This window comes from Cyclopterus lumpus, chromosome 9, assembly GCF_009769545.1.
Source record: "Cyclopterus lumpus isolate fCycLum1 chromosome 9, fCycLum1.pri, whole genome shotgun sequence".
Classification (NCBI taxonomy): Eukaryota; Metazoa; Chordata; class Actinopteri; order Perciformes; family Cyclopteridae; genus Cyclopterus; species Cyclopterus lumpus.
Window position 1 is genome coordinate 6,062,141 of NC_046974.1, and position 26,270 is coordinate 6,088,410.

The 26,270-nt window shown below is 46.4% G+C and overlaps 2 protein-coding genes across 2 annotated transcripts in view; both read left to right on the forward strand.

Annotated features, from left to right (window-relative positions):
• LOC117736154 (neurogenic locus notch homolog protein 1-like) overlaps positions 1-17,987 on the forward strand; it is a 37,998-nt gene extending 20,011 nt beyond the window's left edge. Inside the window, 38 exon segments of the mRNA XM_034541267.1 lie at positions 95-328; positions 442-552; positions 1,683-1,875; positions 2,017-2,162; positions 2,333-2,446; positions 3,182-3,301; positions 3,861-4,013; positions 4,124-4,352; positions 4,783-4,984; positions 5,711-5,864; positions 5,990-6,174; positions 6,729-6,861; positions 7,599-7,856; positions 7,984-8,096; positions 8,245-8,715; positions 8,717-8,800; positions 8,802-8,818; positions 8,931-9,333; positions 9,335-9,366; positions 9,461-9,476; positions 9,478-9,571; positions 9,574-9,609; positions 11,181-11,293; positions 11,295-11,395; positions 11,706-11,745; positions 11,747-11,797; positions 12,053-12,218; positions 13,551-13,849; positions 14,508-14,655; positions 14,803-14,831; positions 14,833-14,901; positions 15,058-15,085; positions 15,088-15,294; positions 15,297-15,451; positions 15,454-15,639; positions 15,641-16,100; positions 16,103-16,262; positions 16,264-17,987. Coding sequence (XP_034397158.1) covers positions 95-328; positions 442-552; positions 1,683-1,875; positions 2,017-2,162; positions 2,333-2,446; positions 3,182-3,301; positions 3,861-4,013; positions 4,124-4,352; positions 4,783-4,984; positions 5,711-5,864; positions 5,990-6,174; positions 6,729-6,861; positions 7,599-7,856; positions 7,984-8,096; positions 8,245-8,715; positions 8,717-8,800; positions 8,802-8,818; positions 8,931-9,333; positions 9,335-9,366; positions 9,461-9,476; positions 9,478-9,571; positions 9,574-9,609; positions 11,181-11,293; positions 11,295-11,395; positions 11,706-11,745; positions 11,747-11,797; positions 12,053-12,218; positions 13,551-13,849; positions 14,508-14,655; positions 14,803-14,831; positions 14,833-14,901; positions 15,058-15,085; positions 15,088-15,294; positions 15,297-15,451; positions 15,454-15,639; positions 15,641-16,100; positions 16,103-16,262; positions 16,264-16,402 — 5,849 coding nt within the window. The 3' untranslated portion in view covers positions 16,403-17,987.
• A 1,050-nt stretch (positions 17,988-19,037) lies between these two features.
• Positions 19,038-26,153, forward strand: ubac1 (UBA domain containing 1). The gene is given in 14 exon segments (XM_034540757.1): positions 19,038-19,490; positions 20,466-20,586; positions 20,677-20,750; positions 20,907-21,016; positions 21,098-21,146; positions 21,148-21,202; positions 21,458-21,566; positions 21,683-21,692; positions 21,694-21,805; positions 21,846-21,949; positions 22,603-22,689; positions 22,855-22,993; positions 23,636-23,670; positions 23,672-26,153. Coding segments are annotated over 14 exon segments (1,224 nt in total). The 5' UTR covers positions 19,038-19,352; the 3' UTR covers positions 23,753-26,153.
• The last annotated feature ends 117 nt before the right edge of the window (positions 26,154-26,270 follow it).

Below are 26,270 nucleotides of genomic sequence, written 5' to 3' on the forward strand. Positions count from 1 at the left end.
GGGGGAATGGAAAGTTTGGAACCAGTAAAATACACCCCATCGGAAGAAAAGAAACAACTGAAAACAATTTCTCCCTCTTTTTTTTCTCCCCCAGGTTACTCCGGGAGGCACTGTGAGACGGACATCAACGAGTGTTACTCCGACCCGTGCCACTACGGCAACTGCATCGACGGCCTGGCCTCCTTCAGCTGCCACTGCAACCCCGGATACACCGGCCGGCTGTGCGAGACCAACATCAACGAGTGCCTGAGCCAGCCGTGCAGGAATGGAGGCACCTGCCAGGACCGGGAGAACGCCTACATCTGCAGCTGCCCCAAGGGCACCACCGGTAACCGCCACACACACACACACACACACACACACAAAGACAAGAGATGCGAACATGACGTGCTTCTGAGATTTGAGGAATACTGAAAGCCATTTTTTTTTTCCCCCCGACAGGAATCAACTGCGAGATCAACATCGACGACTGCAAGAGCAATCCCTGTGACTACGGGACCTGCATCGACAAGATCAACGGCTACGAGTGCGCCTGCGAGCCCGGCTACACGGGTAGGGGACTTGTTCACGGGGGGGGGGGGTCAGCCGTGAAACATGTGGCTGCTGTGTGGCCCGAGCATTCAGCTCAAACGCTGCAATCTTCTTCTCCACGAAAGCTCAAATTAAAGATTAGGAACTTTTACTGCCTCCCGAGAAGGGAGTGGGAGGTTTTGAAGGCGTATGCATATGTTGTAGCCAAGTGAGCTATTTTGCTGCCTTCTCTTCAAAGATGTCAAAGTGTATCCTTGTTATTGAGGTGCAGGTGCTCTCTCTCTCTCACACTCTCTCTCTCTCTCTCTCTCTCACTCTCTGCCTATTGAGTCATTGCAAGCCTTCAAGTTAGTGAAAGGCTCTTTGCAACTGCAAAGTCAACTGAAGGCGGGTCTAAACGTGGCCTCAGGCGGCGGGGGCAGACAAAATGAGCTTTACGGCGCAGAGCGTACGGACAGAGGAGTGATGGGGGTCTCGATGGGGGGAGCGGGGGGGACAGATGGCGAGCGATGGAGCACGCTCCTCTGAGGCGCGGGCCGGTGTCGCTTTCCAGCTCCACCCACACACAGTTCTCCCGAGCGGCTGCTGTTAGGACACTGGAAGCCGACCTCGCGTACAAAAGGAGGGGGGAACACACACTGCTTTAAAGCTAAATGGGCCGCCTTTATGTGCTGCGCGGCACCAGGCTGAACGGGCCTTCAATGGCTCCAGCGCTTCAACTTGCCGACAAAGTGGGACTTAAAGCCCCTCGCGTTTCTGGAAATTGATACATTTCGCAGCGAGATACAGACTTCAGTGTGTCGCGGCCTTTTTTCCCCGCCGTGTGAGTTGTTGCCGTTGTGTACTCAAAACAACACCATTATGTCAAAACCCATCACTTCACTGTCACTTAGATCATTTAAAAGAAAGTTGGATGAGAAGATCAACACACAGGGCCAGAACTGGTCCTACTAGCGTTCTTAGTTGGTCGCACCAGCACATGATTTACATGTGAAAGCCTCTTGTTGTCCCTCTCCCCGTCCACCAGCCTCGTCCTCCTCCTCCCTCCTCGTTTTGATTTCCAGACGCATATCGAGTCGTATCGATCGTTCTCATCCAACTCTCTGCGAGAAAGTCTTACTGTTGCCGTAACCTCTCCGTACTTTTTTTAGGCACCATGTGTAACATCAACATCGACGAGTGCGCCATCAACCCGTGCCACAACGGCGGCACCTGCATCGATGGCATCCACGGCTTCACCTGCGCGTGTCCAGACGGTTACCAGGACCCCACCTGCTTCTCCCAGGTCAACGAGTGCCTCAGCAACCCCTGCATCCACGGCCACTGCGAGGACAAGATCAATGGGTGAGGTCCACAAACCTGGTCCAACGACATCTGAGTGCATCGACAGTCAGAGGTTCATCGCTGAGCTTCTCTTCCTCTCTCTCTCTCTCTCTCTCTCTCTCTCTCTCTCTCTCTCTCTTTCTCTCTCTCTCTCCGCGACAGCTACAACTGCCTGTGTGATTCTGGCTGGAGCGGTAAGAACTGCGACATCAACAACAACGAGTGTGAATCCAACCCATGTATGAATGGAGGCACCTGCAAGGACATGACCAGCGGCTACGTTTGCACCTGTCGCATGGGCTTCACCGGTCAGTATTGGTGTGAATGAGTGTGTGTTGTATGTGTGTGTGTGTGTGTGTGTGTGTGTGTTTGCCATCCAAAACCTAACTTGCACGCCACTTTGACTGCTGACCTTAAACTTAGTGTGTGTGTGTGTGTGTGTGTGTGTGTGTATTAATAATGTCCGCTCTGACCCCAGGACCAAACTGCCAGACCAACATCAACGAATGTGCCTCCAACCCCTGCCTCAACCAGGGCACGTGCATTGACGACGTCGCCGGCTACAAGTGCAACTGCGTCCTGCCTTACACGGGTATGAAAGCACTGGAAGTCCTTCTTGTTTTGGCTCGGTGTTCTGGCATTGGGATGGAAGGGGAAGGTTCCACACCCTGTGTACTCTTAAGTTATTGGGGCAAAAGAGGAAAAATGTGCGGCGGACGACATATCTGTTGAGTAAAGTTCAACAGCAAGACTTCCTCGGGGCTCAAATCTGCTCCCCCCTGTCATACACGAGCTGATAAGAGGGCTGGAAAATATTGTATGTCATCCGACTTATTATTTGACAAAACAGACAATGACGGAAAGGCGGAGGAGGGCAAATCGTCTTGTATTTGTCGAGTCGTCTTTTCGGAAAAATCCACAGGACTTTGCTTGTGCCGGGGTGGGAACAGTGGGGGGTGGGGGGGGGGGGAAGGGGGGGTTGACACATTTCCTGTTTGCCTGCTTCCTGTCTCACAGAACTGCAAATGGCTTCACAATTGCCGGAAGCTGGAGCCGGCTTCCTGTACGAGCCATGTGTTATGGAAACAGATAGGGAAATGTCTCCGCAGGCCTCGAGCACTGACAGAACCTGGCTAGAATCTAGCGATAGCACTGATTGAAAGATGATTCCGTGTCCATTTGGGTTGGGTTATCTCCAAGTTCAAGACTCCTACATGATATCACACAGTGGAAGTTACTGTGCGACGCATTACGCATGTTTATTTTAATTCTTTTTTATTAAAGGCCGTGTGTGTGTGTGTGTGTGTGTTCTTTTTGTTTGTTACAGGAGAGAACTGTGAGACCTTGATGGCTCCCTGCAGCTCCAAACCCTGCAAGTATGGCGGAGTGTGTCAGGAGTCGGAGGACTATCAGAGCTTCTCCTGCGTCTGTCCGGAAGGATGGCAAGGTGGACATTAACGTCTTTAATGCACTGGCGACGTTGCAGCTTCCGCTGTGTACTCCCAGCGGAGAAAAGCCCAATTTAGAGTATCTGTTATATTTGTTCTAGAGTCCTTTAAAAAAAAAGCCTGAATATATGAATAATATTTTTAATGGGTTTTTGGTGTGCGTGACACCTGACTGACTGACTGAATTATACTGCTGTGCAGAGGATTTGTACTTTTCCCTTGTGTATTTATATAAAATCAAAAATACACAGCACAAGGTCTCGGAAATGAATGCGTTCCTAGCTCCAATAAGCAACTAACAAATAGAAAGAACTGAATATTATACTATAGAATATCATGTATTAGAAACAAAACACTAAAATAATACATGAATATATATACACACACACACACAGTATATTGATGGTGTATATACATACAGACTTATTCTCCCTCCTGGGAATCAACCAAGTGTTGTCACACCTTATCCTGTTCTCCACGTGTTACTTGTTTTCGTGTCCCGCCATCAAAGCAAAAGGGTGACGTTTACTTTGTCTTCCTCTCCCCACCCCTTCCAAGGCCAAACATGTGAGGTGGACATCAAAGAGTGCGTGAAGAATCCCTGTCGCAACGGAGCAACCTGCCAGAACACTCTGGGCAGCTACCAGTGTGCCTGCAAGCCGGGCTTCAGCGGACGCAACTGTGAAAGCAACATCGACGACTGCAAGCCCAGTACGTCCCCCCCCCCCACCACCCTCCGTCTCTCTCTCCCTATGCTTCTGTTGCTTAATCGATATTCCGCAGACTCATTGCACCCCACCCCCCTCCCTCCCCTCCAACAGACCCGTGCAGCAACGGGGGCCTCTGCAAGGACGAGGTGAACGGCTTCCTGTGCACCTGCCTCGCCGGCTTTCGGGGCACCAAGTGCGAGGAGGACATCAACGAGTGCGAGAGCAACCCGTGCAAGAACGGGGCCAACTGCACCGACTGCGTCAACAGCTACACCTGTACCTGCCCGCCGGGCTTCAGCGGGATCCACTGCGAAAACAACACCCCCGACTGCACTGAGAGGTACGCGGCCTCTGTAATGTGTAATAGGAGTATCGGTGTTCCAACCCCAGACCGGTGCATTGTGTGTACTCACACAGACCGGTGAGCAAAGGGCATCTGCTCGGTTCAACAGGTTCACTTCCATCCACTTAGTTAGTGCAGAACCCATTTTCCTGTCCACCACTGCCCCCTCTGGTGGAAGTATTGATGCACACGAGGAGGTTCAGTAGACTGCACGCTGAAAGAGCCTGCAGATGTAGCGCCGTTTGTTTACAATGCTGGTTTCCCTCAGCGTTATTTGTTCTTGGTTAAGTTTCTGTAAACAAATCAGATGTGAATAAGCCCACCGTGTTCGTAATGAGAGCTCTGTGGATTTGCTCTCTCCCTCCTAGAAATACCGCAGAATGCCTTTCAACTAATTTACAACATGCACGATGTCTTCTTCCTGCAGCTCCTGCTTCAATGGCGGCTCCTGTATGGACGGCATCAACACCTTCACGTGTTTGTGTCCGCCGGGCTTCACTGGGAGCTACTGCCAGCACGACATCAACGAGTGTGACTCCAAGCCCTGCCTGAACGGCGGCACCTGCCACGACAGCTACGGCACCTACAAGTGCACCTGCCCACACGGATACACCGGCCTCAACTGTCAGGTAGGAGGAAGCATATAATAACCCCCCCGCCAAACATATAAGACATTATTTGACTCTCACCTTATTGATCAATCTAGTTTGTTTTGGTGGAGTTGCTTAGTTTTGGGCATATTGTCTGTAGAGATGTCTGTTTTTTTATTTTTTATATATATATTTATATATATATATATATATATATATATATATATATATATATATATATATATACGTCTTTTTCTTGTTCCAATATATATATATATATATATATATATATATATATATATATATATATTGGAACAAGAAAAAGACGTTTTAACATTTTTTGTTATAAGGTTCGTACATGAAACTGCTCACAATAATGTATCTAGAATATCTTGAGTAACCAGGAAACTGTATTTTGTAAGTAAAAGTGTATTATTGATGTCGGGGTGAACTGTCCCTTTAAGTTGATGTTTTACTTCAACCACTTTTAAGTATTCCAGTAAACTTTAATTTGCCAGATTTAGAGGTCAAAAGATGTCGAGGTCAAATACTGGGATGAATTTAGTTTAAATGTATTTTAGATGCTTTAGATACTTAATATACAGCTTTTGTTTCTCTGGCCTTTGATTCCAAACTTGATTCCAAAAACCTTTTCAACGTGGACTTTTGTACTTTTTTCAAATCCCCAAATTAAAGTGTTTACGGGATATTAAAAACGTGTGAAAGTAAATGACTGAGTAGAGAACGTGTGTTGGCACCTTTCAGAACTTGGTCCGCTGGTGCGACTCGTCGCCCTGTAAGAACCGGGGGACTTGCTGGCAGAGGGGAACCACCTACAGCTGCGAGTGCGAGACCGGCTGGACGGGACTCTACTGTGACGTCCCGAGCGTCTCCTGCGAGGTGGCAGCCAAGCAGAGAGGTAAGAGGAGAGCGACCGGGGTCTTCCTTTTTTTTTTTTTTGCCTGTTAAAATCCCCAATATCATAAACGGAGCGGGAATTGGTTTGAAGGTGAAAATGAAAAAGCCCGCCCGTCTCGTCCGTAGGGGTCGACGTCGCCCACCTGTGTCGTAACTCGGGTCAGTGTCTGGACGCGGGAAACGTCCACTACTGCCACTGCCAGGTCGGATACACTGGGAGTTACTGTGAGGAGCAGGTGGACGAGTGCACCCCGAACCCCTGCCAGAACGGAGCCACCTGCACCGACTTCTTAGGCGGATACACCTGCAAGGTAACTAAAGAAAGCTGTGCACTGAAGTTATCCGTTACGAAATCATTTCAAGGCAACCTTTTTAATGTTTTACTTTCCAAAATGCATCGGGTCTAAATATTATTATACCTTTTTATATAGTAACTTGCAGAGAGTAAATGAATCATAATTGTTTCCGGTGAAATCAGTCAATCAAAAGTCTCTTTTAACTTATTTAACTTTATTCAATGGGCACCTTTATAAAAATAGTTTTTATATATCTATATTTCTATCTTGAAGTTGTTCAAATGCCTGGGTGTACAGCAGGAATATTCCTTTCAGCTGAAACAACACTAGGCAGTCCTGATGAAGAGTTATAAATAGAAGACAGACAGCTTGGTTATGTTAATCTCCTCTGGAATAAAGGATCTGCTGGCCTTGGCAGGATAGAGGCCGGAAAACAGCCAGGTAAACAAAAAACCTCCATTTCATGTCGGACATTGATTAAACTTTCCCCTCTCTTCTCCCTCTGCCTTCCTCCTCTGCTCCTTCTTCTTCTTCTTCTTCTTCTTCTCCCTCTTCTTCTTCTCTCTCAGTGTCTGCCAGGATACGTGGGGACCAACTGCTCTGACGAGATCAATGAATGTTTCTCCCAACCGTGCCAGAACGGGGGCACCTGCATTGACCTGATCAATACCTACAAATGCTCCTGTCCCCGGGGAACCCAAGGTCAGCGGACCCCACGCACACACTCCTCCGCACCACTCCGCCTCTCCATCCTCTCCTCCGTGTCTCCACGCTTCATTAATTAGGGCTTAACACACGGCCGGGGCATGTCTGCAAAACTCCTCCTCCCGTCTTGCCTCCACCCTTTTCTCTACTTGTCGAATAGGCCATTGATTTTATTTCCTCTCGCACATGAAGGGAGTGTGTGTGTGTGTTGTAAGTTGGGTGTATCCCCCCCCCCCCCCGCCAAAAAGGAAACAACAAAATGTCAAAGGTTAAGAGAAAACTCACCTAAAAATAGATGTTTTTCAGATTCAGGACTTTTTCAGAATCTATCTCTTATCTATTTTTCTATTCATATTTAAAATAAATAATACTGAATTGAGTTCCACCCTGTGCCATGTCCTGCTTCTGATTTAAACTAAAGCTCACATGTTTCCTTTCAGGACTCAACTAACCTAACTTTTTAGCGTTTCTTACCATTTTTTTTTTACATTCATTGTGACGTAAATTCTCCTCTCACTTTAACCTTAACGGCCCATAATTCAATGTAGCCAGAATACATTTTGTATGTTGTTTCTGTTGCTATAGATCAGTTATGTATAAATCCCTCTGCTTGATCTTAATAGTTCTGTTTTCAGATTTGTTGAATGTAAAAGTTGTTGAGAGTACAACTTCCCTTTTTACCAAACTACTGAAAGCTCACATTACATGTCGTTCCCCCCCCCCCAAATCCTCAGGTGTGCACTGTGAGATCAACATCGACGACTGCAACCCGTTCACCGACCCGGTCACCAAAGAGCCCAAGTGCTTCAACAAAGGGAAGTGCGTGGATCGAGTCGGAGGCTACCACTGCATCTGCTCGGCGGGGTACGTGGGGGAGCGCTGCGAGGGGGACATCAACGAGTGCCTCTCCAACCCCTGTGACCCGCGGGGCACGCACAGCTGCATCCAGCTCACCAACAACTACCGCTGCGACTGTCGCACCGGATACACAGGTGAACGTCCGACGAGCCGCTTAACGGAGAGAAATGAGTCACGAGATTCATTGATAATTATAGTTAAGTTGGGTGTTTTTTTACGACTTCAATGTGGTTTAAACTTTGTCTCCGGCTCCTCCTGCAGGTCAACGCTGTGACACGGTGTTCGATGGATGCAAGGGGAAACCGTGTCGCAATGGAGGGACCTGCGCCGTGGCCAGTAACACGCCACATGGCTTCATCTGCAAATGTCCCCCTGTGAGTACCTGCACACACACTCCTGCACACACACACACACACACGTGTGTCACACATTGTGTGAAAATGAAGTATTTGCTCAAATAGAAAATGCTTAATAAATGACCCTAATTGAAATGTTTTTTTTGTTTTTTTTCTTCCTGTCCAGGGCTTCACTGGCTCCACGTGCGAATACGACGCCCAGGCCTGCGGCAGCCTCAACTGCCGCAACGGAGGCACCTGCATCTCGGGCCACAAGAGTCCCAAGTGCCTGTGCACCCCGTCGTTCACCGGGCCCGAGTGCCAGTATCCCACCGACAGCCCCTGTAATTCCAACCCCTGCTACAACGGCGGCATGTGCGAATACACCTCCGAGGCGCCGTTCTACCACTGCGTGTGCCCCGCGAACTTCAACGGCCTCCGCTGCCACATCCTGGATTACAGCTTCCAGGGCGGGTTCGGCCACGACATCCTGCCGCCGTCCGAGGCGGAGGCGCCGTGCGACATCCCGCTGTGCGAGGAGGCGAAGCACAACAAGTACTGCGACGTGCTCTGTAACAACCACGCGTGCGGCTGGGACAACGGCGACTGCTCGCTCAACTTCGACGACCCGTGGAAGAACTGCTCGGCCTCGCTGCAAGTGCTGGCGGTACTTCAACGACGGGAAGTGCGACTCGCAGTGTGACAACGCCGGATGTCTCTACGACGGCTTCGACTGCCAGAAACCTGGAGGGACAGTGCAAGTGAGTGTTTGCGTCTCTGAGTTAGAATTAGGTTAAGTCCAAATTAGTTTATAATTAATTTAAGTCACATGACCAAGCCTCAAATGTATCCTTTTTTTTCCCCCCCCTCAAGCCCTCTTTATGACCAATACTGCAAGGACCACTACGCCGACCAGCACTGCGACCAGGGCTGCAACAACGCCGAGTGCAGGTGGGACGGCCTGGACTGTGCCAACAACATGCCCGAGAAGCTCGCCGTGGGCCAGCTGGTCCTGGTGGTCCACATCTCCCCGGAGCAGCTCCTCAACAACTCCTTCGGCTTCCTGCGCGAGCTGAGCCGCGTCCTCCGCACCAACGTGGTGTTCACGAAGGACGCCAACGGCGAGACGATGGTGTACCCGTACTACGGGAACGAGCACGAGCTGAAGAAGTACAACGTGAAGCGCTCGGCGGACTCGTGGGCCGAGGTTCCCGGCAAGGTTCTGAATGTGGTGAAGAGGAGCGTGCGTGGCGCGGCGTGCGGCGCCGCCAGGAGGACGAGAGGAACTGGATCACCTGCAGATCAAAGGGTGAGCAGTGATATTCACCTACGTTTCATTCTCTAACTTTAGTGCAATGATGGGTTCTGTCGGTGACCTTCTGTGTGACCTCTTCTCGCTACAGTTCGGTCGTCCACTTCGGAGGTGGACAACCGCCAGTGCTCTCCAGCAGTCCACCGAGTGTTCCAGAGCACCAATGACGCCGCGGCTTTCCTCGGGGCTCTGGCCTCCAGTGGCAACTGGATGTTCCCTACACCATCGAAGCCGTTTTTAGTAAGTGCATCCCATATACAAGGCTGCGTGAATCAAAGAAAAGGTTTAAAAGTGGGCCGTACCAGCGCGTTTGAATGTTTTAACTCCATACCTACGGGTCCTTTTCTTGTCAATCTGTGTGGTTAACACTGTTAAGAGCTCATCGATGCTCCACGTGTTCCTTCATCACGATGAGCCCCGGGCACCGTTCATTTTTGAGTCGGGTCCACATCGTCACTTGGAGCCACCGAATGTTGTATTAATCCGCCCCCGGAGTTTTTTTATATTTATATATTAACTAAGCCTCATTCTCTAAACTGCGTTAAGGCACAACTCCAATGAGTTGCCAGGAGTCTGCTAATTGATTTCACATCAGTGGGAACCTAAAGTTTTTTTTTTTTTTTTAAACAGCCAAAAATGTCACACGCAACCGAAAGGTTTGCATAATGATCAGTCGTGACGGAAGATAAACGTGATCCACTGACAAGGCCTTCCTCCAATGTCCACACACACACACACACACACACACACACACACACACACACGCTCGTTTACAAGTGGATAAGACACGCGCTCCTCCACGCACACTCAAACTGAGAGTATCCGCCGTGCCCTCTGGTCGGGTCCTCACCCTACCGCTCTTTGATTGTGTATTTGTTATGCAGCGGTGAACAAATGCAATTGTGAATCTCATGGCCTAAACAATCAATCCTTCTCTCTGTGTGTAAATCCACTGGCTTCAGGCTCCAAAATGGTTAATTGCTGCAATCAACTCATCCAACCCCCCCCCCCCCCCCCACCCCCCCCCCCCCCCCCCCCCCCCCACCCCCCCCCCCCCCCCCCCCCCCCCCCTACTCACACAATATAACACTCTGGGTCTGTCTCTCTTCCCTTCACAGACATGTACACATATACGTCCACACACACGCGCACACACACACTTCATCCCGCAGTGTGAGGGGCTGCTGCAACCTTCACCTCGCTGAATGTAATACCAGGACTTAATGCATCTCTGAGGGTTTAGGTTGGGGGAGTTTATCATTTCAAAATCGTTAGTGGAAGAAGAAAAAAAAGAGGAGGGGGAAAAATTGATCGGGAGTGTGCTAGAAGTTGGGAGTCTTTGTTATCTCGAAAATCCTAATAAATCCTTCGTCTTTACAGCTTAAAGCGCGTGCAGTAATTTGAAGTTCATTAATCCCCCTCCTTTTTTTTCTCTTAAAGAAGAAATGGTAAAGTTGTCTCTTGGTACCCTGGGTTGAAAAGGGAGAGAAGGAGGTGGTGGTGTTTCGTTTTTTTTTTCTCCCCCCTTTTTTCTTTTTATCACGCCCCGTCCCGTTTTTTTTCTTTTTTCTTTTTTTTTTGGGATGAAAAGTGGCTAGCGATTCTGATTATGACCGAATAGATAGTAGAAGCTAGCTTTACAAACGGTGAGGATCGTCAGTCACTTTCTGGCTGCGTTCCGGAGTGGGGGAACCGCGGGGCGAAGACGAGCCGGACTAGCTCTGCATCCTGGGTACCGTCCTCCGTCGGCTCCCGCGTCCGTTTCTTTTGCGGTCCTCCGGTCTTGACCATGTTGCTCCCTTTCCTGCCAGGCGGAGTGGACCCCAAGCCTTCACAGGACCTCTACCCGATCTACTTGGTCCTGGGCGGCATCGGGATGCTGGCCTTCATCGGAGTGGGAATGGTGGCTGCCCGAAAGCGCCGCAAACGAGCACGGGCGCCTGTGGCTCCCCGAGGGCTTCAAGACCACGGAGACCAGCAAGAAGAAGAGACGCGAGCCCGTCGGAGAGGATTCGGTGGGATTAAAGTAAGTTTACGTTTATTCACCGACGGCGCTCTCTCCGCCGTCGGGTACCGGTCCCGGTGGAAGGGCTGTTAACTGGTGATCGGACACATTTTTGGGGGAAAGGGAGATTTTTCCTTGGATCATTAATGGTAATGATATAGCTGGTTTTAGGTATGCGTTGATTGACTTGTAAGGGCAGAGGGGTGGGGTATGGGATTTAATCAATGCTTTTGTTATTTTTTTTTTTCGGCTTTGCCGCACCATTCACGGTGAGTGGCTCGGAGGAGATGGAAGTACGTGGATTTTTTACTGGTTTTCTGCTTCATCACAGGCCACTGAAAAACACCTCGGACATTTCACTGATGGATGACAAACCAGAACGAGTGGGGAGAAGACGAGCCCTCGGATGCAAAACGCTCCAGGGTAAGGAAACGGAAATATTTTTTTTTCAATTTTTTTTAAACTTAAATATCAATTTCTTACAAATACTAATTTGAAGAATTTCGCAATCTCCCATACGGGATTGGAAACCGACTTAATTGTGAATATTTTTTGGAATAATTTTATCATCTGTGTTAAACGTTTTTTCTCACTTTTGTGATTTTGTCATAATTTAACCCTCATTGCTCACTTTTTTTAAATTGCCCGACCCGCTTGCCGTCCCCCCTTTTTTTTCAGCAGTTTGACGAGCAGGCGATACTGGAGGTGGACGACCAGACGGACCACCGCCAGGTGACGCAGCAGCACCTGGACGCCGCTGACCTGCGCATCCCCTCCATCGCTCCCACTCCGCCTCAGGGCGAGATTGAGAATGACTGCATGGATGTCAACGTCCGGGGACCAGGTGGGTGACTGAGGACTCACTTACTGTTTAGGAAAAGGGACTTCTGTCTTTTAATGCACGTGGACAGAATCACCGGATGTGGACCGGATTTTGGTTTATTCTCTTTTTGGATGACTCGGGTTCATAATCCATGATTTTATTGAAGGTTAAATGTTTTTATATGTCAGCGTAGCTTTAATGATGAGGGAGAATATGGATGGAATCAGTTCACGGAAGAAATTGTTAGATTTTTAAGAAGAAAAAAAAAATGTCACAGAATTAGCTCCATTATCAACTTATGTGTGAGGTCATAACTTGTGAGAATGCTTAGTTTGCTTTGTTTTATGGGGTCAAAAACTTAAAAAGGATTCAGCCGAATGACTCATAACTTTTCTAGGTGTGTGTGTGTGTGTGTCCGTGTGTGTCTGTGTGTGTGTGTGTGCGTGTGCGTGTGCGTGTGCGTGCGTGTTTTGGATTGATTCATGCCTTTTCTAAGCGAGTGTTCCACATTTCTAGTGTGTGCGTTTTTGTGTGTGTGTGTGTGTGTGTGTGTGTGTGTGTGTGTGTAATCGCGCGTGTAGGAGTAGCTAAAGCCCCATGTCCTCAGGGTAAAGGATCTTCTTCAAAGCAGCCAGCTGGAAGCCAGGAGCCTCGGGGAAAACACTGATTCCTGATCAGATTAATCATTTGACCAGTTATGGGCCTCTGTTTTTTTTTCTTCTTCTTCTTCTTCTTCTTCTTCTTCTTCTATTCCAAATTACAAAAAACCAATGAGGGCATCAAATGCATTAAAAAAAAAAAACAATTTTGCAGTAAGTGCCAAATTCCCCGAAGAAAAAGCGGTGAGAAATCAAAGTGACGGGGTTAACAACGTTGCGGTTCGATGCACTTGAATCGACCAAATCTGCGAGATCCGGGGCTTGCTCTCCTTTTGAAGAGGAGGAAAAAAAAAAACCTATTCAAGTCGACTGACTGAGCCGCCTCTCACAGTTAGATATTAATGCTCCGCTTTTTTTTTTGTTGCTGCAGCAGCCTAACTTTAGCGAGCCCGGCCTCGATCCCCCCCACCTCCCCCCCCCCCCCCCAGCTTCGCTTTTTTTCCCCCTTCTGAAGCCTCTCCTGCGCCTTGATCGGAATCCGTTATCGAAAAAGAGAAGAGAGCCGCGGTGATTCAACTCAGGCAAAAGTATCAAATCCACATTCGATTTGTTTGTTGCTCCGTTTTGATCCGCCCGCTGCTTTGAAGTGCGAGGCTCCTGCAGCAGTCGCTGCTGCTGCTGCTGACCGTGCAGTGTGTTGCCTTCTTTCAACACCCCTTCTCTCTCTCTCTCTCTCTCTCCTCTCTCCGTCCAGACGGATTCACGCCGCTGATGATCGCGTCCTGCAGCGGCGGAGGTTTAGAAACGGGCAACAGCGAGGAAGAGGAGGACGCCTCCGCCAACGTGATCAACGACTTCATCTACCAGGGCGCGAACCTCCACAACCAGACGGACCGCACGGGTGAAACCGCCCTGCACCTGGCCGCCCGCTACGCTCGCTCCGACGCCGCCAAGCGCCTGCTGGAGGCCAGCGCCGACGCCAACGTCCAGGACAACATGGGCAGGACGCCTCTGCACGCTGCGGTGGCCGCTGACGCCCAGGGGGTGTTCCAGGTGAGCTCTCGTATGCCACTCTATGTGGTATAGTTTTAGTAACAAATAATGAATCGATGTGTCAGTCACACCAAACTGTTTAAGTCATTTAACTAGAAAAGATGTAAATAAAGGTGTGAAAACATTAGCTGTTTTTTTCTTTGTTTTATATTTCTGTTAATTGAATGTAGTTGTTTGTCAGATGTCGCCTTGACTTCTGGGAAATTGTGATTTTACTATTTTCTGACATTTTCGGGACTAAACTAAAGTTTAGAGTCAATTGTTATTCGCAACCTAAAAAAGTATACCTGTCAAATATTCGGAGGTTTTAGTTACTTAACTTTACTTTGCAGGCTAAATTGTACTTACTATTATTTTGTTATTTTATTATTATTGTTATTTTTCTTATTGCTTATTATGTTTTTTTACTGCACCATCTTTTACTGTGTATTTTACTCTACTCTTTAACTGTTGAAATGTTTTTGGCCCCTGTTATTAATTGTCAATTTGTTTTAATTGACTACTCTGCTGCACTTTGTCTGTGAAAAGTGCAAATATAAATATAAATATAAATACTTACTTACTTACATTGATTAGACTATTTGAGTCAACCTTTTGAAGTGTGACATTTTGATTAATGGATCCATGTTCTCTGATCAAATGTCTTGTGTCTCTGTAGATTCTGATAAGGAACCGCGCCACGGACCTGGATGCCCGCATGCATGACGGCACCACACCCCTGATCTTGGCTGCCAGGCTGGCAGTGGAGGGCATGGTGGAGGAGCTCATAAACTGCCACGCCGACGTCAACGCCATCGACGATTTCGGTAAGATTTCTCTGTTTTTTTTGTACGCCACTTGTATGAATGAGCCCAGAAATCAATGCAATTCGGTGCAGAAGGCCGTCAAACGGTAAAGACAATGAAATGCATCAAAAGAACGAGATCTAACGACCCCCGTTTGTCTTCCTGAAGGTAAATCAGCCCTGCATTGGGCCGCAGCCCGTGAACAACGTGGAGGCTGTGATTGTGCTTCTCAAGAACAGTGCCAACAAGGACATGCAGAACAACAAGGTACAAACGAAAAGCAAGCAGTCCCTTCCTGCTCTTAACTCTGTAAAACAACAGTGAATCATCTATCCGGGAAAAATGAATAAATAAAAAAAAAAAAACATTCCTCGGCCCGTCTGCGATTCTCTTAACGTGATGTCTCCTTTCTGTCTGCCTCAGGAGGAAACTCCTCTATTCTTGGCTGCCAGAGAGGAAGCTACGAGACTGCCAAGGTCTTACTGGACCACTTTGCCAACCGAGAGATAACCGACCACATGGACCGGCTACCCAGAGACATTGCACAGGAGCGAATGCATCACGACATCGTGCGGCTGATGGACGACTACAACCTGGTACGGAGTCCCCACATGCACGGAGGGTCACTCGGCACCACCTTGTCGCCCCCGCTGTGCTCGCCAACGGCTACCTGGGCGGCATGAAGCAGCCCATGGCTCACGGCAAAAAGGCACGCAAGCCCAGCGCCAAGGGCATCGGCTGCAAGGAGGGCAAAGACATGAAGGTGAAGAAGAAGAATTTGCATGACGGGAAGCCTGGGAGCCTCCTGGACGGCTCCGGTGTGTGCTGTCGCCAGTCGACTCGTTGGAGTCTCCGCACGGCTACGTCTCCGACGTGGCCTCGCCGCCCATGATGACCTCTCCTTTCCAGCAGTCGCCGTCCGTATCCCTGAACCACCTGCAGGGCATGTCTGATCCACACCTGTCCGTAAACCACCTGGTGATGCCAAACAAGCAGGAGCTGGCTTCGGATGCAGTTTGACCCGCTGCCTCCGCGTCTCACCCACCTGACCGTGTCCGGCTCCGGTGGCCAGGGCGCCATAAACGGCCAGTGTGATTGGCTGTCCAGGATGCACGGCAGCATGAGCCAGCCGGGTCAGTTCAACCCCATGAGGGGAGCTCCCGGCGGTCAGGGAGGCCTGCACCCGGGAGGGCAGCACGGGATGATGGCGTCCCTCCACAACGGCCACCCCGCCGGCCTATCACAGATGATGACCTACCAGGGGATCCAGAGCACCAGGCTGGGTCCGCAGCCCCACATCATGCAGCAGCAGATGCAGCAGATGCAGAACCTGCAGCAGCTCCAGCAGCAGCAGCAGCAAAGCATCCAGCTGCAGCACCAGAACTCGAACACGACCAACAGCCAGAGCTTCATCAGCGGGGAGCTCAGTTCCCCGGAGCTCCAGCAGGGCACCGGCAACTCCAGCATGCCATCCACACCATCCTGCCGCAGGAGACCCAGATTATGCCCTCCTCCATCAACCAGTCTATGCCCAGCACCCAGTTCCTCACCCCACCCTCCCAGCACAGCTATTCAGGCCCCATGGACAACACCCCGAACCATCAGGTCCAGGTGCCTGACCACCCTTTCTGACCCCATCCCCCGGCTCCCCGATCAGGTGTCGAGTTCGTCGCCTCACTCCAACATGTCCGACTGGTCAGAGGGCATTTCAAGTCCCCCGACAAGCATGCAGGCTCAGATTGCACATCTACCCGAACAGTTCAAATAAAAAGCTTGTGTGTTTTAGGCCCAGACGAGCTGCTGTATATTTTTTTATAAAAAAAAGGCACTCTTTGTGAGAAGGAAAAAAAAAAAAAAAAAAAGGAAAAGGGGCAATGCTGTAAACACGATTTAATATGACATTTTTATATGCTTTTATACTAACAGCGACACCTGCGTTTCATCCATTCTTTTTATTTATTAATGCCTTATTTATATGCATTGCCTGCTTACAGAAATTTCTGGGATCCATGGTGCTGGGTCAAAACGGAGGACAGAGAAAGTCCTTTACGGAGACTCTTTTTTCTTTTAGCATTTATTTTCCTGCAGTGAAGCCGCAGCATACACACTGGGTATTTATTTCCTGAAGGACTTTTTTTTTCTTTTCTTTTTTTAAGTCTTTGCGTTTTCTTTTCATATGATTTCTACAATCTCTGTTTATATTTTTGTTATTTCTTTTGTGTATAATCTTGTTTATAAAAATGTGATTATGGGGCATTTTTATATAGCGCATTTTAATTTTCAGTGTTATTTCAAAATGTGCGTGGGAAATATTCTAGTCGGTCGCTCATAAACAAGTTGTGAATGATAACAGAACACATGTCCTGCATTTCATGCACAGGCCCTTTTATGTTTTCACACGTTCCCCACCCTTCTTTTTTTGTTTTTTCATATCATGTGATTCTTAGTTACACTCTACAGTTGTGTACATTTCTTGGATCTACGGAACGACATTATGTTGTGCCTCTAGATTTGACTGCATTCATATGTAGAGATGTGGTGGAGATGTGATATGTTGTACAGTATGCAGCCATCTTGGAGATTGGCGGTTAAGACAGGCGTGAGGATCTGTTGGTGTTTGAGAACTGGCCCGTTGGCCACAGCGTATGTTGTTGTCTCGAGGGAAAAGGAAAACGTCATTTCCCTGCTCCCTCCTATTAGTTTGAGCCTATGGCTGTGTTCTTCTTTTTTTGTAAATATGTTATGCATTTCACTTGTAAGCAGGATTTTGTTTAAGAAATCTGATGTCTTAAGCATGCAATTTTGATAGGTCCCGCACCAGTCAACAACCTCTAAAATGTCAAACAGAACAGAATATATATTTTATATTTTACTGTCCCTTATGCATAAATAAATTTGAACTATATACAAATAAATACGATATATTATTAGGAGACATTTTTCTCATAAAAAGCTAAAAAAAAAAAAAACATAAATATTGAGGTTTTATAAATTCATATTTATTCACTGTTCTGTAACACATAGAAATCAATTAAGGCCACCATTTGTGCATATTATAAAAAAATGTTTTCGTTACACTTTGGTTAAATGGAAGAAGAAAAAAAACTGTTGGCTAAGTTCTCAGTTGTGTCCCGCAATAATGCTTTGTGAGACACTTCCTGTAGTTTGCAAAAATGTTATGATTTAAAAAAAACATTAGGTTGTAGTGAATTGTAATATCTGCAATATGTTTTCCTTTCTCTTTAAACAGTTATGATTTGCAAGAAATGTATTTCCCGTTTTCATTTTTTTTTTTTTCTCCTGTAAATATGTTTCTTGGTATAATAAATGGCACTTGTGTGTCTTGAACTTAAGATAACTGTCTTTTCTTTAAATTACTTTTACGAGATCTCTAAAGATCAATACATTATACACACGGCGTATAATTATAGATCTAGTCCAACAACCACAGTATAAACTGACAGCTTTTTGAAGAAGAACAAATAGCGACCTTTCTCTTCATACACATGGAGCACTTTATTTAATTTTTTTTAATGTGCTGAAGGGGCCACATATTACACTTAGTGTGTCTCTCTCTAGTGGTGGTTATAGGTAGCACATTTGACTGGCCTAGATGTTTCTGCAGCTTGTGTTTATCATGGAAACAAGTCAAAACCAGACAAAGCAATCTTTACATGAGTATTGTGATAGCTGGGTTAATTTACTAGTGGGACCCAGAGAGGATAAAAAAGATCCCCAGTTCCTAACTGTGTACTGTTCTCAGATAGAATACTATCTGACCCCATTTGCTGCTTGGTGATTAAACATGTAAAACTCAAAACTGACCCAATGAAGGTGTGTGAATTATATTTGGACAAAATGGGCCAATATATGGCCTCAAAATCTGGTAAGAAAGAAGTAACCACAACAAAGTCTTAATTTTTTTTCTTGCAGAGGAGACAATTCTCTGGTTCCATCGTCCCGGTTGCTCAATCAAGACATTTGAAGAGGTCATTTGTGCTATTTAGGGAAATTGTGACAATTTATTAATTAATTGATTAATGGGGAAATGTACACGTCATATTAATTGATAGTGTTCTTTATTCTGGCATTTGCTATTGTTCTTTAGTGGTGAATATTGCCAAACTAATTACGCACAGTGAGCCTGGCACTTGTGGGGCCCCTGGAGGTCTCGGGCCTCCTGGAGTTCTCTTAGGCCGTGCAGTAGCACGCTTTTCCCGCATGGTAATCCATAACCTCGCTCATCACGGGCTACGGGTACACCGCAGGCACGCTGTCATTGCACCGTGAGCCCATCCGCACACCCTCCCCGTGACTCCAAAGAACTCCATCTCCCACGATGCACCGCTCGCAAAGCGCCGTCGAAGTTCAAAGTTCAAACACTACAGTAAAAATAGGGTACTCGCTGGCCGGCCGCTCGTGTGTTGTCGCTGGGGGGGGGGGGGAAATATCAAACAACTCGGCGGGGGGGGGGGAGGGGGGGAACCGAACGCTGTCGTCGGTTGCCACCGCAAGCGAAACCCCGGCAGAGGAACGAAGATGGCTCTCCGCTAACGCGCGCCTCGTGTTGCCCTGTTTAGTCGCTGCATTAAGCTACACAACGACGGCTCGCTGGGCGCTAACGTTAGCAACTGCCGCTAGCTAACGTCACTGGACTGGTAGTCTCTCTTCTTCTTCTCTCTCTCTCTCTCTCTTTCTTCTCTCTCTCTGCTGCGGCTATGTTCGTCCAGGAGGAGAAGATATTCGCCGGCAAAGTGTTGAAGATACACATCTGCACCATGGACGGCGCGGAGTGGCTGGAGGAGGTCACGGAAGACACCACTGTGGAGAAACTGAAGGAGAAGTGCTTGAAACATGTAGGTTTTTAAAAAATGTATTTTGGGTGTGGGGGGGGGGGGGGGGGGGGGGTTGTTTGTGTCTGTCTTTTTTTTTTTTGTCCTGTCACTCCTCTGCCCGGAGGGGGGGGGGGGGGCAGTGTAAACAGTCAGTGTCGGTGTCACCAGCTTTGTATTTATAGTAACTGGGTAGACCTAGCTATTTATAAATTTAGCAGCTTGGCTTTCCCCTCTCGAGCTAGCTCGCTAGCTAGCTCGCTAGCTCGCAGTCCACTGTGCCCCTGGTCTGTTCCCAGTGGCATCTCGCTTCACCGGCTGTCTATTATTACACGTCCTCGCCACGGCTTCTCCTTCTACGGCCATGGCGTAGATCAAGTGTTTGTTTCCCTTGACAACGGACCACGGTCATTGTTTCAGGTGACACACCAACATATGGGCACAGGCGTCTTGATGAAAGTTTAACTTCATTATGAGATTACTTGTCTTTGCAACTATTCTTTCTTTCTTTTTGTTGTTGTTGTTGTTGTTATTCGATCAACCCTTTTTGTGGGTTCAGTTACGAAATAACTAATCGATTAATTGCCTTTTTAAATGAATAGTTCAGTCTGTAAACTTGTAGAAAATGAAAAACAAACAATGATATCACTGGCGAAATGCAGCAATCGTTTTTGCTCGATGTTTGATTTTAAACGATTTAAGCGATTATCAAAATCAAAACTTGTTGTTTCAGCTCTAGGTAATTGATATGAAATCAATTAACAATCTGGATTATCGGTTCATCATTTGAACTAATTGTTAAGCAAATTACAGACTTTTTTTCTTTTGCACTGTTGGTCAAAGATGAATGTCACTGTTTTCTCCCCATTTTCTAGATTTTATTAATATTTGGAAAACATACATATATAGATATATATATATATCTATATCTATATCTATCTGGCAGTTGAATCCCTTCTGTTTATTTCTGAGACGTTTTGTGTTCTGTTTGGTTTACAGTACGTACACGGAAGTCTAGAAGACCCCAAAACACTTACCCACCATAAACTCATACATGCTGCTACAGAACGAGTCCTCACAGACACCAAAACTGTCGCAGACGAAAATCTCAAAGATAAAGGTATGTTACTAGCTATTTGACAAGATGTGGGACGCCGACAACCCCCAAACTGTTTTCCACGATCTGACCGTGTTTTTATATATCTCGTAGAAGTTTTGCTGCTCATAAAGAAAAGACCACCACCGACCCCTCCAAAGATGGCAGACGTTAGTTCAGATGAAAAGGTAATCTTAAATGTTTTTTCGGCTTCATTTTAACGCAGCTGAAAGCTCCTTCACCAATATTTTTTTAATATTCTGCACCAGAAATGTGATTTCCTTATTTTGTCCACTTTTTAATGATTTCCCTTTTTGTTGTTTCTTCCCGGTTGTCAAAGAAAGAAACAAGATAACAAAGCTCCGGACAAAGATGCAATTCTAAAAGCCACCGGCAACCTGTCCACACGCCACACCGACCGCACTGTTACCCAGCACAACATCAGAGATGTGAGGTTCTTGGATTTTGGCTTTGTTGCAAACTCTGTAGTGTCGCAAAGTTGTTATTGATGTTTGTTGCGTTTGTGTTGTTCCAGTTTTCAGACGGAGCTAAGAAAAATCCTGGTTTCTCTCATTGAAGTCGCCCGAGAAGCTTCTTGCCTTGAACCCTGATGCTGTTGAACTTTTCAAAAAAGCCAATGGTAAAACTTACAATCCCTCAAAAACTATTTACAAGCCAGGAAAATTAGGATGGGGAGAAGACTAAACAGGGCGTAGACGACCTCAGCACACATTGGGGAAGAGGCGTGGTCAAGCTATTGAAGTATTTACTTTCCATATCAGCCATATGTTGATATGTTTTGTTGCAGGAAATCCTGATGCTTATTGTTGGAGACACTTCACACATATTGCTCAACCCGTAGTTACAGTTCTCTTTGTGTTTCTGCGTCTTGCAGCGATGTTAGATGAAGATGAAGAAGACCGGGTGGATGAAACAGCCCTTCAGCAGCTCACTGAAATGGGTTTCCCTGAGAGCAGAGCCATCAAAGCTCTTAGATTGAACCAGTAAGTCTTGGTTAAATAACAAGTCTGATGATGGGCCAAACTATTTGGAATAAGTTTCCAGTGTTTATCTAGGAAAGAAAACCAGTTTTTCCTGATCTTATTCTTTCTTTCTGCAGCATGTCGGTCCACCCAGGCGATGGAGTGGCTCATCGAGCATGTAGATGACCCCTCTGTAGACGCTCCGATACCTGGCCAGGACTCGTCTGGGGCAGCCGGAGCCACGGCTGCTGCCCCACCAGGCCCCTCAGTGCCAGCCCCTGGTCCTAACCTCCTCCGTAGCCACTTCAGCCAGTCAAGCACAGAAGAGAGGCATCAAGCAGGACGAGCTCACAGAGATCTTCAAGAGGATCCGCAGGAAACGGGAGTTCAGACCGGACTCGAGAGTGGGTGGCTTCATCCCGTCAGAGCTTTCATTCAGTACTTTGACCGTTAAACTACTTTTAGATAGCTCACCTCTGAGCTTTCTATTACTCTGTTTTTTGTAGGCAGATGCTACTTATCTTTCTTAATCCTACAGACGGGGCAGATGCGACAAATTGAATTTAACCAGAGATGCAAATATGATAAGGTTTTGATTTTTTTTTTTTGGTGCTACTGCTCAGTCTGTGAATGCATCATCTAACATACAGTAGGATATATAGATGTACAGTAGCAGGACTGGAATTGATGAATAAAGGCAGCCTATTGGATACGGAGAATATTGAAATGTGCACTCGTGGATAGACGGTGTTAGTGGCTTTTACTTCTAGGGGTTGTAGATCAACTTAATTCTGTTCAGTGTTCTCGTTTCCCCAATTTTAGAGCTTAATGTACCTCCGTTTTCCAAAGGAACAGTCCTCCCCAGTATCTCCAAGAATAGCAACGTGATTTAAAGTACCATCTTCCAACAAGACACTTAGTTGGTATACCCAGCCATGTCTTCCACTGAGCACACATTGTGGTTTTCTCCAAGACAAGACTGTGTATGTGGACCTTCTAACACTGAAAATGTGTTTTTAAACTAGACACTCAGTCTTTTTTTCCTTGTTTTTCGCAGGCTGTCATTGCATTGATGGAGATGGGGTTTGATGAAAAGGAGGTGGTTGATGGTCTGAGGGTGAATAACAACCAACAGGATGCCTGCGGTAGGTTCACACATCCTCAACACTGTTTGCGTGCAGATTTGAGAAATGGCTTTTTCTTTTTTTTTTTTCAGCTGACCTTTTTGTTTTTCTGATGGCAAGCTAGACTGATTGCAGCCATTTACGCCATAAAGATAATTATCGATTTTTTTTTTCCCGTTTTGCAGTGCGAGTGGCTGCTGGGAGACAGGAAACCTTCCCCAGAAGATCTGGACAAAGGCATCGACACCAACAGCACGCTGTTCCAAGCCATTCTGGAGAATCCAGTGGTCCAGTTGGGTCTCACCAATCCCAAGACCCTGCTAGGTAGAGTCCTCTCTTAATTTAGTGAACAAGCCACAATGGTAAATGTTTTGGAAATGGAAATGCAATTAATAGGAAAATGATATCAAAAACTATCTATAACACCGTTGCCTATTTTGTTGTGTGGCAGTGGTTTCAAAAAACTCTACGAGTCCCCACCTGAGGCAGGCGTAGCTGAGGCAGGCGTAGCTGAGGCAGGCGTAGCTGAAGCAGGCGTAGCTGAAGCAGGCGTAGCTGAGGCAGGCGTAGCTGAGGCAGGCGTAGCTGAAACAGGCGTAGCTGAGGCAGGCGTAGCTGAAGCAGGCGTAGCTGAGGCAGGCGTAGCTGAGGCAGGGGTAGCTGAGGCAGGCGTAGCTGAAACAGGCGTAGCTGAGGCAGGCGTAGCTGAAGCAGGCGTAGCTGAAGCAGGCGTAGCTGAGGCAGGGGTAGCTGAAACAGGCGTAGCTGAGGCAGGCGTAGCTGAAACAGGCGTAGCTGAGGCAGGCGTAGCTGAGGCCGGTGTAGAAAGAAACTACTCATTGTTGCATTTTAATTCTGCTCTGGTTCATGTTCACGTTTAGTCGACTTTGCTCTCGCACCACAAAAATACTTTTGAATATCTGCTCCATCTGTTTTCTTACCGGTGTCTGTTGTGTTTGTACGCAGCGTTTGAAGACATGCTGGAGAATCCTCTGAACAGCCACCCAGTGGATGAACGACCCCGAGACGGGCCCTGTCATGCTTCAAATATCCAGAATCTTCCAGACCCTCAATCGCACATAGAGCTTCCTGGTGACTCCACCCTCTGTGTGACAGGCAGCTTGTGTGTGTGCGTGCGTGTGTGTGTGTGTGTGTCTTTCGACCATATTGGTGTGGATGTGAGTGTATCCGAGTGTGGCAGAGACACGAGTATTGTTTTTGCCTTGTAAAGACAACGCTGGAGGAGTCTAAGTATGAATTACACATATAACTATTTATAACAGTACAGTAAAAAACACTTATACAAAACAAATGTTAACCTAAACATTATTACAGTAATAATAATTGAAAAAAAAAAGATTTAGTATGTTGTTTTTACATTTTAAACGAGAACAGTTTATAGTCATGACGGACGTGATTTATTTTATATAATTTCTCCATGTGCAGAAATGACATCAGACATCCAATTTAATGTTTACACTTCAAAGAGAACTGTTTTTGTATGTTTTGCAATATTTAAATATCAATTACAGTTTTGTCTGTCTCTTTAAATTGTTACATTTCATCTGTGGTGAATGTGTGAAAAGAAAAAAAGAAGAAAAAAAAAAACCTTGTTGGGTTCACGTTTAGTTTTCTCCCCCCCCTCCCCCTCCGTCTTTTTAATTTGATCTTATATTTAAATTAAAGTAACTGAGAGGCCGGCGGTCAAAGTTGAGCGTTTGTTCAGCTCGTTGAAAACTCTCGTCACCGTAAGCCGACCGCCTCTCAGTTCAAAGCGCAGAACATTTCTTCAAGAATATTTATTTGACTTATCTTGCCTTGTTTTTTTTTTTTTTTAAATAGACGAAAGCTGTACACTAAACTGTTTGTGTCTTAGTCATGTTTTTACAAGAAAACGATATATTAGGCCTGTGTGTTTATTGTCAATGTGCTCTTGAATGTCATATTTTAATGTCGCGCTCATTTAGCACTTGTTCACCTCCTTACGAATATCACTCACTGCAGCACTTACCAAGCTAAAAGAAGGGTTCGTGTCTCAAATGGCTGTGGTGGGATGTTAAATGAAGCCGAGCCAAAACAAGAAGGGGGGGGGGTTTGCCCTATTAACCTTTTGAATTCGAAATATGGAGATGCGTGAGCGCTTGCTGCGAAGCGTCTTCATGCACACGAGGAAATAACGTTGTTTCTTAAAAAAAAAATCTTTTGGTCGACTTTTTTTTTTCTTTTTCTTCTTTTGAGAGCATTGAACATTTATGCTGTCAAAACCAAACCAAAATGTCACTCTATAATCTGCCTTGTCATTATTTTTACCCATTGAACCCCCCCCCCCCACCCCACCCCACCCCACCCTGTATTTCTGTGCAATAGCAAGGACTTCTGTTGACCTGTAAAGAAATATATTTGGTTTTGGAGTGTTAGAGACGTGTGAACTGCAATGGGTAGCGTGTTCTACAAATATTAGCCTTTGCATTGAGTGCTTAAAAATCTCCAGCTACAAGACGGCGAGTTGAGCCTCACCTGGTTTGTACCGACAGTTGAAAACAATACAGAGGGGCGGTGTGTTTTGCCAAGCTTTTGAGTGTTTTTATTCAATATTTAAAATGTGGTATTGATGTGACTTTCTGCTCAGGGAGGCTGAGATTGTTTTCTAAAACCCCGTCAACCCTCTGCTCACCCCTCTTATATTAGTTTGGCATCTGAGAATGGCTTTAACCGATCTGTCTCCCAACTTCACGAATAAGAGCACTTACAAGACATGGTTTTCGTAATTGCAATATTTGAAAAATATTTAAATGTTTTAGAGAGAAGTGTCTGTTTGAACTATGTATTATTACATTATTTATATCGAAGCCAAACTAGTAACTTGTTCTTATTTATTTTTTTTTTGCAAACCTTCAGGAACTTATCTACAAATGTGAAGAGAAAAAACAAAAAAAGATTAAATGATTCAAATGTTGTTTTTACAAACCATTGACGAAAACGTGCTTGTGGACTTTTGGCTCGTCTCCGGAATCCTCTCTGCACCGCGGTGGACCTTCGTCTCGACCGCCACGCTTCGCATCAGTATGCATACACGACTCTCCCGTAACATCTTGGGAACAAACATTGGGAGGTTGTACGTTGTTTTTGTTGTTTTTTTTAATCGAGAGAACAAAAAGAAGGAAAATGCAGACACCTTTTTTCAAAACGGTCAACTGGAACAGGGAAGAGAAAAAAAAGAAAATCCACTTTATTGCAGAGGGACACTGATGGATTGTTTGAGTCACAGGGTTTTTGTTTTCACTCAGCTTTCATACAGGACCGTCCCCGATTAACAACCTATGCAATATACTCTCACGGTCTGTTGGTTCAGACGAGCCTCACGGCGACTGGCATTTAAATCACTATTGCATTAAAGGTATTTTTTTTTGTGGCTGTATTTTTGGGGGAATTCTGTGTTTTTTTTCTTTCTTTCTTTTAATAAAACCGCAGGCAGGAAAAGCTCCACGTTTTAGAGTGTACGGCTACGTTGATCTCTGTGTTGGCTTGTCGCTCTCTAAATGTCCAGGTGGATGGAGAATGTATTTGTGCTGATGAGGAGGTTTTGACATGTTGTAATCCG